The 17,138-nt window shown below is 34.0% G+C and overlaps 2 protein-coding genes across 4 annotated transcripts; one reads left to right on the top strand and one right to left on the bottom strand.

Annotated features, from left to right (window-relative positions):
• Positions 1 to 371: 371 nt before the first annotated feature.
• On the bottom strand, positions 372 to 11,438 carry LOC8275559. 3 transcript variants are annotated; one of them, XM_048373583.1, is made up of 16 exons: positions 11,353 to 11,438; positions 11,148 to 11,259; positions 10,427 to 10,832; positions 10,119 to 10,296; positions 9,879 to 10,018; positions 7,969 to 8,857; positions 7,687 to 7,787; positions 7,353 to 7,497; positions 7,209 to 7,277; positions 7,029 to 7,074; positions 5,506 to 5,981; positions 4,189 to 4,268; positions 3,299 to 3,434; positions 2,059 to 2,254; positions 1,154 to 1,236; positions 372 to 905 (listed from the first exon to the last, which is right to left on the bottom strand). In XM_048373583.1, the coding sequence occupies exons 2-16, from the start codon at positions 11,245 to 11,247 to the stop codon at positions 783 to 785; spliced, it is 3,168 nt and encodes a 1,055-aa protein (XP_048229540.1). In that variant the 5' UTR covers positions 11,248 to 11,259; positions 11,353 to 11,438; the 3' UTR covers positions 372 to 782. The 3 variants fall into 3 exon arrangements, 2 of the variants coding, with proteins under 2 accessions (XP_048229540.1, XP_015574610.2); XM_015719124.2 differs by having other exon boundaries at positions 11,148 to 11,438; XR_001535215.3 differs by lacking the exons at positions 372 to 905; positions 11,353 to 11,438 and having other exon boundaries at positions 3,312 to 3,434.
• A 3,327-nt stretch (positions 11,439 to 14,765) lies between these two features.
• LOC8275560 (CCG-binding protein 1) lies at positions 14,766 to 16,266 on the top strand. Its single transcript, XM_015719153.3, has 3 exons — positions 14,766 to 15,093; positions 15,221 to 15,294; positions 15,737 to 16,266. The coding sequence occupies exons 1-3, from the start codon at positions 14,865 to 14,867 to the stop codon at positions 16,052 to 16,054; spliced, it is 621 nt and encodes a 206-aa protein (XP_015574639.2). The 5' UTR covers positions 14,766 to 14,864; the 3' UTR covers positions 16,055 to 16,266.
• The last annotated feature ends 872 nt before the right edge of the window (positions 16,267 to 17,138 follow it).

The following is a 17,138-nucleotide window of genomic DNA, read 5'->3' as shown; positions in this document are numbered from 1 at the left end:
TTATATTCTCTCTTAATTTTCAAGATAAAAATGGAAAACAATAATCAGCCCTTAATTTTCTGAAGAATGATTCTTCTTTTCTTATTACAGATGGGATTGCCACCAGTTCTTATTAGAGTTTCATGTCATGTCATGCTTGCGAATTGATGTAGAATTCAGCTTCTATCAAACTCATAAAGCCCAAAGACAAACTAAGAGTAAAAGATAAATACAGGTACAAATGCTTTGGATTCAAGAACTGGGCGATGAGTTTGAAACTTGCAGTACACATTTTGTATGGAAAATCATATAAATAAAATATTAATGAAAATTGGGATCAACGTACGTTAAAAGGGGAATTGAGGAAGGAAAGAAGGATTCAGAATCGTGCATTCGGAAACAATTCATGAATTAATTGTGATTGAGCTCAATTTACAAAAACCCCCTGTTATGAATGAACAAATGATATACCACTTACTACTGTATCTCTCGAGTCTTCATCATTACAAAAACCCAAGAAAATTAGGGCATTTCCCTAATTTTATAAGCGGAATGGCATGCACAAAAAAATTTTCTATACATACACTGTACAGTTAGAATCAATCAACTTCACAGCTACGTTTCATTTCCCAAAGTAGGCCACATGCATCCCCTAGCAGTAGCAATTTTTTCTTTTTTAACAGAAGAGATGCATATGGTCGACCGAGAGCCATTCATGAGATCAGCCCATTTTTTGGAACTGCGGGGATGCTTTGAGCTTTGTGATCATCCAGGAAGGCAATCAACCATCTCTCAGGTAGTACTTAGGAAGGCAAAACGCCCATCTTCCCATGAATATCCAGCACAAGATCTTGGAGCTCCGGAAAAACCGAGACAAGCAATAGCTCAAGTATTGCATATGCAAGTTGCTTCACACAGATGGTAGACTGCAAGTACAAAAAGTAAAAGTCAGGTACCAAGGGGAAAAAAATGTGCACATGGAAGATAGCCGATAGTGTAGAATGGCCATAGGTCATTTTTGAAAAGAACAAAAAGCCCAGGCTCAAAATTTGAAGGTATCAAATCTGATGCATAAATCATAACATGAAGTAGATGCTTATGCAATGGAAAACCACTCAGTAATCTTTCATACCTAGCCACCTATTGGAGAAAAACAATGAGCAAAAGGCCAAACCTGTGTGAAATAGAAAATGTCTCTTGCACAACGTTTGTACTGCTTGTTCCCAATCAAGCTAACCAAGGCTGTTGGAGCTCCATCTAACAAAGTGAAACTCTTTTAGTTATGTCAAATACTTAATTCTAGATATTATAAGTATAAAATATAGAAGAACCAAAAATCCATGGAGGCTAACCACCACAACCATAATTCCCACTTGGTCATCTCTTCCAAAACTGAATGAAGGAATCCAAAATGTTCAACTTTATAGTGGCTTTTGGTATCGTAGGGCCAACTAACTTGGCTAGTAAAATTGTCTGGAATTGTTACAAGAAACATAGATCTTTTGATAAATTTAAAGGAGGAAAGAGCTCAGTTCACTGTGTACACTGAACATCGAATCAATATATATGCGATTTAAGAAGGAAGAAATATATGCAATTTAAAATGGAAGAAAATAGTGTAGAAACTTGGCAAATATAACTAATCAACATACATAAAAATGAACCATCCTAATCCAATCTTAAATGCAAATGAGAGATTCTACTCGCATGGGGTACCTGTACAGACTACATTTCAATTGCCAAGATTGTTCCTTTATTTTCTTCCCAACTTTTTAGAAGGTTGAAACTCTGAATAAAATCTAGGAAAAGGAACTAATGCTAACCTTTGGTGGCCATTTTTTCATACACAAGCCCAAGACATACCGTCTCAGACAGCATCGCATGGACTTTTAGCAGCGGTTTGATATTGATATTGCATATAAAAGGAGGGGCAATCTAAAAGTCTTACCAAGATGAGATTCAAAGATTCATACACTAACAAAATCATATCGCTGTGATGGTCAGATATCTTATCAAACAATATGAACAGTGAACAATTAGTTATTTCAGAGCCTCAACACTTCATATAAATGTACTCACCAAACAGCATCTTTTTAATATCACTTGCTCTACGAGCAGCCTCAAGCTGCTCCTCAAAGGAACCGGAACCTTGTTTAGAGACCTTACTGCCACCAAATTGGCTAACTTGGAGGGGAATCAAATGCACTTGAGCATCATCAACTTTGCCTTCTGTAGCCCCTACTCTTGTAAAGAATGTACCATTCGGCCAGAGAGCCTGAAAGTAATGCATTATCATTACTGTTTTTACTATTTTGAGAACATGAAAGTAACGTGTTATTAGGAAAATGCAAGAGACCAATCAATTTGCTATTTAACATAACCAACATCTGATAATAACAGTTGGGTTATTAATGAATCATATAAAAAAATAGTTTTAAATGGTCCATCTTAAATAATATGAAGCCTAAAGGCATCAGCATCAGCAATAATAATAATCATTAAGGTGTAACAACTAAAACAGGAATGTAGCACATTGCAGCGCTAAATCAACATAACCTCAGACATCAACCACCAGGAGTAACACATCAGTATGTATGCACCATAGGTTGTTTAAATGTATTCCCCATTATGCAGAAGAAAGCTAAAGGTCATGTTACAATTGCCGATTCTTTCCTTTTATGAGATCCACTCAAGGGAATGAAAGTCACTAAATTTGAGATCTGCTGATAGGATGAAAGGCTAAAGTATCATCAGTAGTTAGATACAAGAAATTACATAATGGTCCCCTTGTTACTGATATCTGTGAAATAGGATTTAAACTTCCAATTCTTTAACTTTAAAAGATTTAACATGCAGAAGCATTTCTCATCAGATTAAGACAATAACCCATCGATTTAAAAATTGCTTCAACTACTCCTATCATCTATTCAAAGTTCAAACAAGACTAAAATGGCACTTAACAACCATTTCCAGATTTAATACGTGCCCTTCATCAAAATATGGAAAAACACCCTTCATGATCTTACAATAAAAGTGTTCTGATGCATTATTTTGAATTGTACCAAAATTTAAGACCACAAATCCAAACATGCCACAAACTCCCATGACATGTATGGAGCTTTTTTAATGATAACATTACAAAAGCACATCAACAAGATATATAGCAATGGCATAACAACCGGCAGTTTTAGCTGCATACCAGATAGTATGCAGGTTATGCAAAGATTCAATTCCTTAAATACACGAAGTACATAATACTCTTTATAACAGGCTTGTGAGGTAAAAACACCATCACTTTAGATATTAGTCCAGTCCTTACATTTTGCACCCACCGAATCCCTTGAGCAACTATATCCTCTCTCCGAAGCCAGTGAATCTGCCTCAAGAGCCAATCATCAATAGCATCTTCCATTATCAACTGTAGTATCTGCTTTGACATCCAAAATACCTGTCTTCTGCAAAACCAATATGAGTAAATATTAAATACCAATATATGGTAACATAAAATCATTTAATTGCAAGCAGGTTAAAACAAAAGAAGAAAAAAGAGACCTTAAAGCAGTCAATGAGCATCTTGTATTTCATAAAAATTAGGAGCAATATAATCTTTACGTAAGGGCCATTCTATCCAGTACATTGTTATTTATAAAATTAAGGAGGAACTACATAATGGTATTTCATGAGTGGTAATTCACCCTTAAAGAGGAACCATACCATATAATAAAACAGGTTATATAGCATATAATACAAAAGATTTCCCATAAATAGTTGTGCAGCAATAGAAAAGTATAAGGAAAAAAATTCCCTTCTACCATAAAAAATTAGTGTAAGAATGTTATGTAAGAGTAATCTATATGTTGACAATTGACTAGCGCACATTGTGCTAGAAAAAGCATTAAGGTAAGTACCTGAGATATTCTATAATACATTTTAAAAATGAAGAGAGTATCTATCAGGTATTTAAATGAGGACAGATATGAAAGGCACTGACTAACGAATGAAGAGGTGGATCTACAGCTTGTCACTGAAGTTTACTAAAAAATTCAGGAAAAAAAGATCCATAATTCAAAAATATAACAGGACTAACAAAAAATGCCATATTGTCTGAAAGTCATTTATAATTATTAGGTCACAAGTGCAATGGAAGAAAACTAGTAATAGACCAGTAATAGATGAACTTATCCAATTGATTGAAAACATTTAGCTCACCTCAGCCAGCCTCTTCTCTTAAGCTGGAAGACCTTATCCACTAGATTTAACAAAGGTACACTTACATTAGGTGGTGTCCACTGCAAGAAAAACAAAATATGGTCACCCAAAAACAGAGGTTAGATAGCACGAGCCCCAAAATAAACTAACAATATAAACACCATGCAATTCAATCAAAGAGATGAAGTAGCCAGGCTTTTCACATAGAAAATCCAATTGCTTTTTTAGAGTCTTCAAAGGACCAAGTTAACAGATCGCAATATAATTGCAAAAGGTGCTACAGCTGTAATATGCATAGCAACTCTTCATCAAAATCATCAGAATAAATTTCTCATACTCCTACATTATAAACCTCTCCAAACAGGCTGTAGAGGACCCGATGGTTGAAAGTAGAAACTTCTAATGCCAGTTGCCAAATCATGCATTCACTTCCTATGTCTCTGACAAAAGCTACCTCTATCAGAATGACAATATGGTGGTATTTAAGTCTTCCACAACCTTTTCCAATTATTGTTTTTTCTGAATGTTCATCGAAAATTTTTTCTAGATTCCGATATACCAACGCCTAATAGCAGTCAACTGTTCACCCCTAGGTTTGCAGCAATGACTTTAATTCTACTTTGCCTTCTGCCTCAGAAAACCAAATGTTATGATCCTTTGCTTGATATCTGGTACATATATCTAGAAAATAAACACGTGTAACATGCTTCAAAGTTTAAGGTTCAAACATATAATTAGCTTTAAGAGTAGGTACAACCTAAGAAATTCCCACCTTTAGGTGAATCAGTTGGCATATGAAGGCTGACAACTTTATCTCATGCTAATCTAGCTGACAGTTCATCTCAATAAATTAATTCTTGGATTAAACTTGTGCAGAAAAGTAAAAGCTGATTAGAGAAATGAATTCTTAGCTGCAATTTTGGTGCAAAAATAAGAGCGACAGCATTTGACAAACAAATAAGCAAGAGAACTACAAATATTGGCAGAAAAGTTAGCAAACTAAAATCATTTATTTACGAAAAGAAATTTATGCTTATTTAAGGAATAACTTGACTAAATTAGTTTAGATAAGCTATATGAATCAATTCGGCATAGAAAAAATGTTTCAATTTCATTTATTCGTAAAATTATCAACATAGCCTGACATGTACATGATGAAACTCCGACAGTAATCAATTAACTGCTCGATGAGCTCCAAAACACAGCTAAGGATGGGTCAAGTAGCCTTGAGCTAAATGTATGGAGAAAGAAGGTATCTTTTTTAGCCAAATGTTATGCAGAAAACAAGAGAAATAAAACTCAGCTAGCACCAAATACCTCAGGTGGCATTCCAATTGGATCCTCCATATGAGTGGAGATTGTTGCCGCAGAATTTGCTGTAAAAAACCCTCCCTGGTTAAACCGCTCAGATGTTGTCTCAAGACCTTGTTTGCACTTTGCATCTGAGGTCTGGGACTCCTCATCACGCTTAATCACTTGAGGTGGAACCCCCTTTGAGTTTAACTCATTATCAGAATGCCAACTATTACCTTGCTCACTGGATCCTTCCTCCTGCCCATGGCTTTCTTGCTTCAGACTTTCTTCATTATCAGAAAAGCTGTTTGCGGTTTCTGATGTATCTTGCCTCATCACATTATTACTCATCTCATCTGCATGCCAAGATGTATTCGTGCTGTATATTGAAGAATCGGCGTCGTCAAGGGGGAAAGGCGAACCAACAACTTTGCGCATTAAGCCATCCGAAACCCCTTTAAATTGGCGAACAATATCATCCACAGCATCATCCACATTGACTGTTTCAGTTAAAGAAAAAATCAGAAGGAATAGTAGATAATTGTAGTGAAAAGAATAGCCACAGTACTCAGACGAGCATACAAGAATTATCACATTCAGCAAGCAGATTGTTAACAGTGGGAAGATGCTTGCACAATTTGGGATAATAAGAATTATAGAGATTGCTCAGCATACATATTTCTCTTTTGACACAAAAATATTAGGAACAAAGTCTAGCCAACATGCACATAATTGTCCCCTCAAAAGTAAAAGAGATAACAAATAAACAGCTTCAAGTCATGTGATGTATTCAACAGCCGAAGCTATGAAATGAAGCCTCCGTCAACATATGCCAGAGATAAAAATAAACATTAAGCAGCTTCATGCAACCAGACACAGGTTATATGCAAAATATTTCAGGTATATACTTTGTAACATAATTATCCTGCAATCACTATTATATGTCTTATTCTAATATTTCTTACTTAGTTATCAGGAATTTCTTGATTTTCTATTTAGTTTCCTATATTTAAAAGGGCCTGGGTGACTCTTTAAAGCAGCCTTGTCTATAACTAATTTAATAAGTAAAATTTAACTTATTTTGCAAAGGCTTTTCTTCCTTTTCCTGTTTAGTTTTTCTAGCTATCATTCCTTGTCCCTCGAAAACAACAATTTCGAACTCCTAATAAAATGTTAAGGGAAACAAAAAGGAATGTGTGCATGAAAGCATACCAACATGTGTGGATCCACCAAAGAGAGACACAATAAAAAAACTGAGCAGAATATTAAGAAACGAACAAAAATTTAAAATAAAAAAAAAAAGAAACAAACGAACAAACAAAAACATGAAGCAAACTGAGGATTTCTAAGCAATGTGGTTTCTCTACAGTTTGGAGCTTGTATAGGCACCAGGTGGGTGCTTAAGGTTGTTGTACCCCAACTATAGATTCAGTCTTGGTGGTTAGAGGTTTGAATTTTTCCTTCAATGGTTTTCAGATACTGGAGGTTAAGAAACAGATTTAATTAACAACTAAGATAATAGAAAAATCAAGAAAGTACCCACATACCTGCCAAAGTTCTCATCACTGAGGCAGATTTTCCAAAAGAATAATTCTTCAAAAGAGAAAGAAAACAATCTAGAATTAGCATCATTTACCTTATCAAATGGGAAAAAAGAATTAAAGGGGGAAAAAGGCATGAGAAAGTTTACAAAGCCTACAAAATCATCAAGTCCAAAGCAGTCAAACCTTTGAGGAGACGCTTAAGAAATCCCACACTTCATGCTGTTCAGCAACATTAGCTATAGACAAAAGATCCTGGAAAATGCAGCACAATGAGCACGAAAACGAAGCAATCTAATGAATAAAGGAAGAGCGAGGCCTGAACAATACTTGCAAATATCTATCAAGCTGAATGCATCGTTGATGAACAAATGCATCCTCTGTGCTTGACGAAAATATCCTTTTAGGAGGCAAGTGTAATGTGTAATTCGGAATGTCCTTGAGATGTCGATGCAATCTCTCAAAATTCCTGTATCTGCAAGGGTTAAAAAAATAAATAAATAGAAGCACAAAGAAAACTTTATTAATCCACAAACTACAGCTACAGGAACTTTGATATCATTGAAGTGATAATAAGATACTTTACTTAAGACAGGTCAAGAAAAAAGATAAACTTTTTATAGGCTAGACTTCAGTTAATTTATGCTATAGATGAGAAAGGAACCTTCTTTTCACAAACCAAGTCCTATTTTCTGCATCAGCAACTGCAATTGAATAGACTGCAAAAGATTTTGACCCAATTTTCTCAAAGTATGCTCCCATAACCTGTAGATACATAGACGAACAAGGAATAAAGTAACCTAATTAGACTCATGCAAGCGTTGGTAAAAAAAAAAAAGAAGAAAGACAACATTCAACAAATTGCTCCAATTTGTATCCTACATTGCATTAGGGCTCTAGTTATGATTCATGATCTTATCAACAATTAATGCAAAATAATACCCACCCGGCACTTCAGCTTAGGACTAGGAACATGAGGGCCCCCACCATGGAATACTATGTCTGAGATCTTCTCAACAGCATTATCTTCAATATGCCTGCCAATATTTGGGCTATAGAACTCAGAAATAATGGATCCTTTGCCATCTCCTGTAAATGCTTTTTTTTCAACAGACTGAACTTTCAGAGCAGAAGTGCTATTGGATCTCTTAAGCCTACTCTTATTTTCATTAATCAATGGATTATTAGGGCTGTTAAATTCATCACCAGCATGTGCTCCATCAAAAGAAAACACCTCATTGTGTTCCTCGGTAAAATGTCTCCCACTTTTATTTTCGTCACTTAATAGAGTTTCATGACTTGATTCAGGCGTTAGCCGCACTGTTGCTTTCTCCTCTGCTCCTGTAGAAATTATGGTGCTGTTTGTTAAAGCGTCCTTCCCTACATTTATAGCAGGTTCAGCATTATTTATTGCAGAACCCCTTGCCAGAGTAACCCCTACTTTAAGACTTTTGGTCTCTTTCTTTTTATAATTTCTTCCTTTTGTCCACATGTTTTCAAGATTTTCAGGTGTGAGAACCTCAGTTCTTCTCTGAGTAGCTGCCTCTAGCACCCTTGCCCAATCTCCATAACGTGGCTGCATAGGCTCTTGCTGGTTTGACTCATAATCCAAGGATGTTTCTTTACGACCATTGATTCTAGCCAATGTCATGTCAGTCCCTTGAAAGTTCTTTCTTTTGTCAACAATATTTGTCTTTTGACTATTTAAGGAAGAACTTCTTCCCGAGGAAAAATCACCATTATGTGCATCCCCAGCAGACGGATCACCACTTACCTCCATTAAGCTACCATCTTTAATGGCAAGCAAAACAAATTCAATGATCTCATTGACATACCTGGTTAAGGAAGAAAAAACTAAAACACATAGGTAAATATTCTAATGAAACTCAGAAGAGTCAAGACCACCAATAATATATATAACCACACTGACATGTTAGAGCATCCCCAATGATGCTCTTTATTTTAAAGAGCATAATTTCTATAATAAAGAGCATCTTAAAAAATATTCACATATAAAGAGTAAAACATTTTATTTAAGTTCAACAGACTCTTTATATTTTATTCTATATCTTGTTTTCATTTCCATAAGCATTAATAGTTTTAATTTTTCTTTCATTTTTTTTTTAATTTTTGCCAATAGGAAAACAAGAATTACAAATACCAATTAAATCAAATGGATAGAAACTTGTAGTGCATCTATTAAATATAAAGTAAAGAGTGAAGTTTGGCTCTCCATATGTAGAGAGCCAAATTGACTCTCTACTTCATATTTAACGAATAAAGAGTGCATTGGAGTGTCAATTTATAAAATGACTCTTAAAGAGTTTGACATAAATAAAGAGTGCATTGGAGATGCTCTTATTCCTTTATCTCGCAGACTCTCAACCATGTCATAAACACTTTAGCCACAATTATGCCCTAAAGAAAAGGTGAAAAAGCCAGTACCAAAAAACCCGTTCCATATTCAATAATAAATCATTTCCAGAAATAAAAGCAAAATGACAAAACCATGGTCCAGATTTTTTTATCACTAGAACAATTAGATATTTTACCCAAGAATAGATAGTGATACAGTCAGTTTCAACAACTACACTTTCCATTAAAAGTTCATACAGATGATTCAGGAAACAGCTTGATTCTTCAAGCTATGGTATCATATAAAAGGATTCAGGCCAAACTCATCCAATTCTTAAGTAGAGGAGGACACCAAGTGTGGACACAGCTGTACAAAACTATATGTTCTTATATTTCAGACTTGATATATAAAATCAAATGCCTCTGAGATAAGTCAAACTTCCTTCAAAAGAGGGACTTAAAAAAGGCACAAAAGCTCTGAAATACTGCTATAGATCTTACACAGGGCTTGCAAGATTCATAACAGGCTGCAATATCAAGCAAGTTACAAGCTCTCGTGCAATTGTTCGAACCAGGGGGCATTGAGACTCTCGAGGTCTTAGCACTACAGCTAAAACTCCACCAATTAGGCGCTGAAGTACCTTTAAATAAAAAAGAAAATAAAATTACATAAAATAAAGATGATAGAGTCCAAAAGCATAAACATATTTTCATCAGAAGCTCAGAACACACCACTCACACCTTGTACTCACTCTCAGGAGATATGAGTGCAGGATGAAGCTCCTTGGAAGCCATTAGATGGTGCTTCAACCTTTCATCCCTCTCATCCGTGGAAAGTGTCGCCATTACATCAGTGCCTACTGCGGCTTGATTTCGTCTAAATAGATCCAAGTGATCCCCTATTAAATCAACCATATCCCTGCAATATTAACTTGTCGCTTAATTCTGACGTTTTTACTATTGGACTATTTTCGGACATAAGGCTTTGTAATGAATCAAAGTGCAAGCTATTATTTTTTTACATAGCTTCTAAAGGGAAAGAAACATACCTTGTTAGCAAGTCAACAAGGTTAATTTCCTTAACTCTTCCTGATATCTCACCAATAGCATCCATAATCACTGACCGCATTAGTTCAGGTGCCTCCTTGTCCGGCGTAATTTCTGAATACCACAGGTCCACTACAAAATCCTTCAAGACTTTATCAATAAGATCATTAATTGCAGCCTCAACGATCAGCGAATCAATTTTTCGTTTCCACTTCGGTGGAAGGGGTGCAGAAGAAATTCTTGAATCATTCACAGACAATTGCTTCTTCTCCAAATGAGACAAATACGACTGAGGACGGTTCAGCTTGCGTGGTTTCCAGCTGATCTCCACCTCATTAGACAAAATTCGTAATGCAGAAATCAAAAGAATGGATACAGGTAGATTTAGCCACATTGATGAGCTCGTATCTACAATGAAAAAACAGCAAAAGCATAGTAACATCACCGAGAAACAAATTAAATAAGCTTGCGTTTATTATCAATAATCATGGCCTTTGAAGTCTTAAATTACAAGAATACAATTCAACTCCAATTCGTCTATTTGAAACCTAATCTTCTTTTTTAATTACAGTAACACCATAATTAGGTCCAAAATAGAGCATTATTTAACAAAATCTACTAATTCATTGAAACATGAATAACATAAAAAAAATTTAAAAGAAAACTTAATAACAAGAAGAAGAAAGCGAGAATTAAAAGGGAAAATTGTTGGAAAGAGCTTACGAGATAAGAAGTAAGTAACGGCAAAGATACACAAAAACCACCACACCGTCCGTACTTTAGCCTCCTCAATTAGATCCTGAATCGTCTCCATCGCCTTCATTTCTTTGATTCTCTATAATAATAAAAAATCTAAAATCAACTCTCCTATAATATTAATCTCTATTTCATCGATAAACAAAGGAAAACTCCAGTCAATATCGATTACTTTTCTAAAGAGAGAAGAGAGAGCAAAGTGTATGAAAATTTGTTGGGTGTTTTCCTTTTCTCATAAAAAAATAAAAAAATAAAAATAAATAAATGAAACCATTTAATTTATTGTTAATTGTTACCAAGTTATATTATTCACCGTTTTATGTTCTTATTATTGCGTAGCACGTATACCATAGGTGCCGTTTCTCATTGCGCAGCACGTACGATGTAGGTGTCGTTTTTGGCATTGTGTTTCTGCAATCTCGGCTTTATGTTTATGACACGTCGGCCAAGTAAGATGGATTTTTGTTTTCTGTTTTTCTTATTTTCTTATTGGGCGGATAGTAATAAATGGTTTTTGTCGTAATAGGCTTTATGCTCAATTATTTACTTAAAAATTGACATTTAAGGGGCATTATGATGAAGAAAAGATCAAAGTTTTTATCTTTTCGGGTCTTCCATCATGTTTGCCATTCGATAGGGTCGGAAGAATTCATGGGTTTCGAGATAGATTTCTGTTTTGAGCCTCATTTTTTATTTAATGCGATGAATTAAAGTTTCTATAATTAAAAAAGATAAGGTTTGAGATTAAATGTCATTTCATTGGCTACAAACTTCACGTGAACATTTTGATTAAAATTAAAAGTCAGTATTGGTATTATCAAGTAAGTACGTGTCTATAAATCCATAAAAGACAAGTGTGACTATCTGCATTCTGTTTCTATGTGATCTTTTTTCCTCATTTGTTTACCGTCGTATTAACGTAATTTTAGATTTTATGTTTAATATGTAAGTAGAAATATATATTTATATTAGAAAAAAGAAAATTTGTTATTTCATATTTGTAGAGAAAAGAAAAGGAAGAGAAGGAATGCTAAAATCTAAAGAATTTTGCCATTAATATTTTACGTCAGATAGTATAATAGTAACTGGGGTTAGTTTCATCCATTGCCACGAAATATGTTAGTTCCTTGAAGAAAAAGGTTATCAACAAATGTTAGCAAATAGGAAAAGATAAAGCATATAAAGCTGAACATTTGGAGATAAATGCTGATAATATATATCCAATTGCTGTTCATAATTTGGAATGTCATGATGAATCTGGCTTTTGCTTTAAATAATTTTCATATGTATGAAAATGGTCTCCAGTTCAGCACTGCATGTCGAAGGTGGTTGTCCTAATAGTCTGAGATGAGTTATGATTAGTCCAAGTAAGCTGTATAAATTGCAGGAACATGTGCTCAATCATTAGTTAGGTGTGCTCGTATTTGCTCCTATATTTTAAGCCATTGTTGTCCCACACACTAGCTTTTGAGATGTCCTCATTGCTTAATCAGTTAACAAAACGCCTATATACCCACTAAACCTTTGGATTAATTAACAAAACTTTTAACTTTTCACAAATTCTCTCTGTTTCTCCGAAACTCTCACCGTAATTTTCAAGGAGCAGGGCTTCTACCATCCCAAGCTAGCCCCATATTTTCGTTTCTTACTGTTCTTTGTACTCTATGTGTGTCTGTGTTTATTGGGTTTTCTTTTTGTGTGTGTGTGTTCTTCATTTGTTGATATAGTTTGAGCAAATTTTGTTTTGTGGTTGTGGGTTATCATCAGTCTTGGTCAGTTATGGCGAAAGTTCGGAGCTCTTATCAATCATTGCAATCCTAGTTTCAGGTGGTGAATGACACATTGATGTTGAAATCTAAGAAGATTTAGAGAAGAAAAGAAAAAGAATTCTAAGAATCAGATAGAATGTTCTTTCATATTGATTATTAATGATGTACGACAGGAGGGTGCACAGCTTATATACAAAATGAAAGCAAATAAAGAACAACCTATACGTGTCTTTTTCATATGAATGGGTTAGGCATATGCTAAATAATAAGACAAAGTTTAATTAAATTTTTAAATTTAAATTTTAGATATGCAGTTATATTTTATTATCCATAAGGAGTTATGCCTGACAAGCTCTGTATATATATATAAAAGTGTAATATATGAAGATAAAGGGATTAAATATTTTATGTTCTTTAATTTATTTTCTTTTTACTTCATTATATTTTTTTCATCAAACAAAACATAATGTTTACATAAATAATGACTACATTTATCATATTTGAGCTTAATTAAGCTCACATTATTCCAATTAAGTACATATAAGCTTGAGATTATCAAAAAATTCATATGGAATCGAATTGTTGAACTGAAATATCTATACATATGACAACAATGTTATAAATTTAAACTAAGATTAAAAATAAATTTTAATAAAAGTTTAAAGTGAATCAAACTTTTGCATATTAGGACTCGGTCCAAAATTGAGGTTGGCAGCGAAACCATAAGGTCATAATAATATCATAGAGCTAGAAGCTGAACTCAAGGACATAACAGTCAGGCCCAACTCTTATGGGCTGGGCTGATCGTTAAATATTATTCAATTCCAAATTAAAAAAAAAATAGAAATAGGAATGAGAGTCCCACGATTATTTTTGATATCCAATGTGCTAAAGAATCTAATAAATGGATTTAAATAATAAAAGAATTAATTTAAAATAAATTTAAAATTTAATTTTATTATTTATATTGAGTTTGGGTTGGATTTAAATTTAAATTTGGGATCCTTATATTAAAATTTATTATATTTTTATTATTTAAAATATTGTTTAGATTTTTTTAAAATTTATATTTAAATTGTATTAATATATTAAATATTAAATATTTAAATATTTAAACTTAATTAGTATAAATTTTTATATTTAAAAGTAAATATATTTATATTTTTATTCATATTAATATAATTAAAATTTAATTATTACAAATAAATATCTATATATTTATTTAAATATTCATACAAACAAGTAAAATACACTTTATTTATTTAAGTATTTATAAGTATATTTGATTTAATCAAATTTAGATTATTTAAATTTGAAAAGAATTTAAATAATAAAAATAATTATCTCAACAGATTTAAAACAAATTAAAATATGTTACATGTGTATTCTAATCAAACTCAAATTTAGATATTCTCGGATGGGTGGTATCCTTCCCGATGCCGTTGGTAAGTACAAAAGAAAGCAAGGGACAGTGCATTTCGTGCCACTCAAGTTTATAAACAGTAATATTATGCTGCTGGCTGCTGCCCATAGATTCTCACACCTAAGGCCGCGTCTTCCCAATCTGCCAGCGCTACACAAAAACCCGGCTCCTGTAAAATTCCATAACCCCTCATCCAAGAAATAAAATAAAATAAAATAAACCCTCATCAACAAATCCAACGGTCACGCTTTACCTGTCTCTCTCAGCAGACACATTAAAATATCTAATAACAATTTATTTTTTTCGAAAAAGAAAATCGGATACTTATCCACTGAAACTGGGCCCACCACAGCTGCACTTTTTATAACACTACACTGGCATCATATCATCTTTAACAATTCTCTTTTTCTTGTTTTCTTTGCTTATCCGAACACTGTATGGTCATTCTTGCGATCCAAATTTAGGAAAAGAACACACGCCCACACTCACGCAATGCTAAAATCAATTCTTCTTCAATCCCCTTCTTCTCCTTTGCTTTTTGAACATCGTAATAGTAAAACTTGCACTAGAATTGTTTCAACAATCACTTCTTCTTCTTCTTCTTCTTCTTCCTCGAGAAGCAGTTCTTACATTCCTAAGCTTGAGCCGTTTAGCCGAACCAAGCTCGAAAGAGCCGTCAAAGCTCCGCCCTTGATTGAAAAGTCCGAAAATGAACTCGCTGGTAAGTTTTTTTCTTTTTAGTTGGTTTTAATTAGTTTTATTCTTGATTTAATTATATGTTATGTAAAGGTTGATTCCTGAATGATTTGTATCGATCTGTCTGTGATTATATTTTCATGTTTTCCCAGATTACTGTTCAACGCTTGATGGTGACGATTCGTATAGCTGTTGGAGAGCCTATTTCGAGCTTAAAGATTTGGAAGTAAGTTTTCTTCATCTAAATATTTCCCATAATTGCTTTTTCAACAAATAATATATGTTGAGATTTTAATTATTAATACTGCGTAACCTAATCTAAGTGTTGTTTAATGAAAGAAAAAAAATGAAAGCTCTAATGGAGTTTGAATGGACTAAAGTTCGAACTACCTGATAGATCTGAGGGCTTGATATAACACCAGTAGGTAAATCGAAGGGGTTTCTCTACGAACACCGTTACCCTGTAACCTTACTTAGCAATCTAATTGAATTTTCGCTTGGACTTTTGTTATATAGTAGATATTTAATTGCTTTAGATTTTTGACCTAAAATTTCCAACTCTGTCATAAGTAATTATATTTTTGGAATTGCCAAGTTACCTTTGTTATGTGATTTTTGTTTAGTTGCTAAGCATCAGTTTATTTTACCATACAACTACCTTTGTACAGAGAGAGTCACCGAAAGAGGATGTGGAGAAGCTAATTCTTCAAGCGGGTGGAGTGAAATCCTTGATTGGATGCTTACATGGAATTTCATCAATGCACAAAGGAAGGAAGAATGGTTTTGGTTTCATGGCACCCATGCTGGCTGTGGAGAAAGAAAAAGAGAGACCATGTCCTATACCAGATGGATTGCCGAAATCACAGGAAGAGCTCGATGAGGAAGAGAGAGCTAGAATGCCAGATTCACCGTATACTAGATTACTTAGAACTAAAGGAAGATTTCCTGCTTGGTATTCTCCTGCTCCTGACCATGAAACAGATTGATAATAAGCTGCTGCATTATGTTGAGAGTTTGGTCGGATTTCTTCTCTCCTGTATAGCTGATATAAGTTGATATGAGGAATGTGTTGGAGTTTTAAGTTGTGTGTTATAAATTTTGTTTCAGAACATTTATCTTCTACAAATTTTGTGAATATTGTTCTGTATTTCAGTTTTTACAAATAGTGCAGAAATGAATTATGTATTATAGCTGCTCATACTATGATATCTGATTTCATTTTCTTTTCTGCAAGTTGGGAATGTTAGTGAAACTGGGTAGTGGTGGATGCCCTGTGGAACCACTTACTATGGCCAGCTTTACCAAACATCAAATTGGTACCGCTGCCTATTGACTGCTTTATAAGCTCAATGTGTTTTGGTTTCTACTTTCTAAGTACGAGACAAACTTGAATAGCAGTTCGGTAGGATTCGCATAAAAAACAAAGAATATATACCCTTAATTTACAGTGTCTCTTTGATTTCTTGATAAGGAGAGATGCCTTGACCCCAGCACATACCAAGGAAAAAGGGACAAGTTTATTATGTATTCAAGGACTTCATGTTCAAATTCTGGAGCTGCAAATAATAGTCTTAGTTGTGTTATCCTAAGAGAAGAATTTGCAGATTCAAATGCTCCGTTTTTTCTTTCTTTTTCTTTTTCAGAATGGGAAAAATATGGATGTGTATTGCGAAACTACCCAAGCCGATAGATCACCCTACAATACCAGAAAGAGTTGAATTGAATCCTAAGCAATAAGTCCATGTGAAAATTCAAATGTTCTGTTAGTTCCATCAGAAGGCTTTAGACCTTCACCAGAAGATGGGTGATGATGCAACAGTAAGAAATTCAGATTTGCCATCAAATAGTTTCATATAAAATCAAGAATCTGTTTAAAAGGGTGTCCTGTTTAGTTCAGTCCAGCGGCCGGGAATCAGTTGCTTAACAACTCGCTGTAATTCGATTCTCCAGTTGGCAGTGAATTTATCACAATAAATAATATTATCATCTATGGTATTCAACATCTACTAAAACAATAGTGAGAGATCAACTATGCAAAGGTTTCATAATCCAAGAATACATATGTCTCCC

Source organism: Ricinus communis, chromosome 5 (assembly GCF_019578655.1).
Source record: "Ricinus communis isolate WT05 ecotype wild-type chromosome 5, ASM1957865v1, whole genome shotgun sequence".
Classification (NCBI taxonomy): Eukaryota; Viridiplantae; Streptophyta; class Magnoliopsida; order Malpighiales; family Euphorbiaceae; genus Ricinus; species Ricinus communis.
Note: the sequence above shows the minus strand (reverse complement) of the source record. Positions and strands in the feature narration are given on the sequence as shown.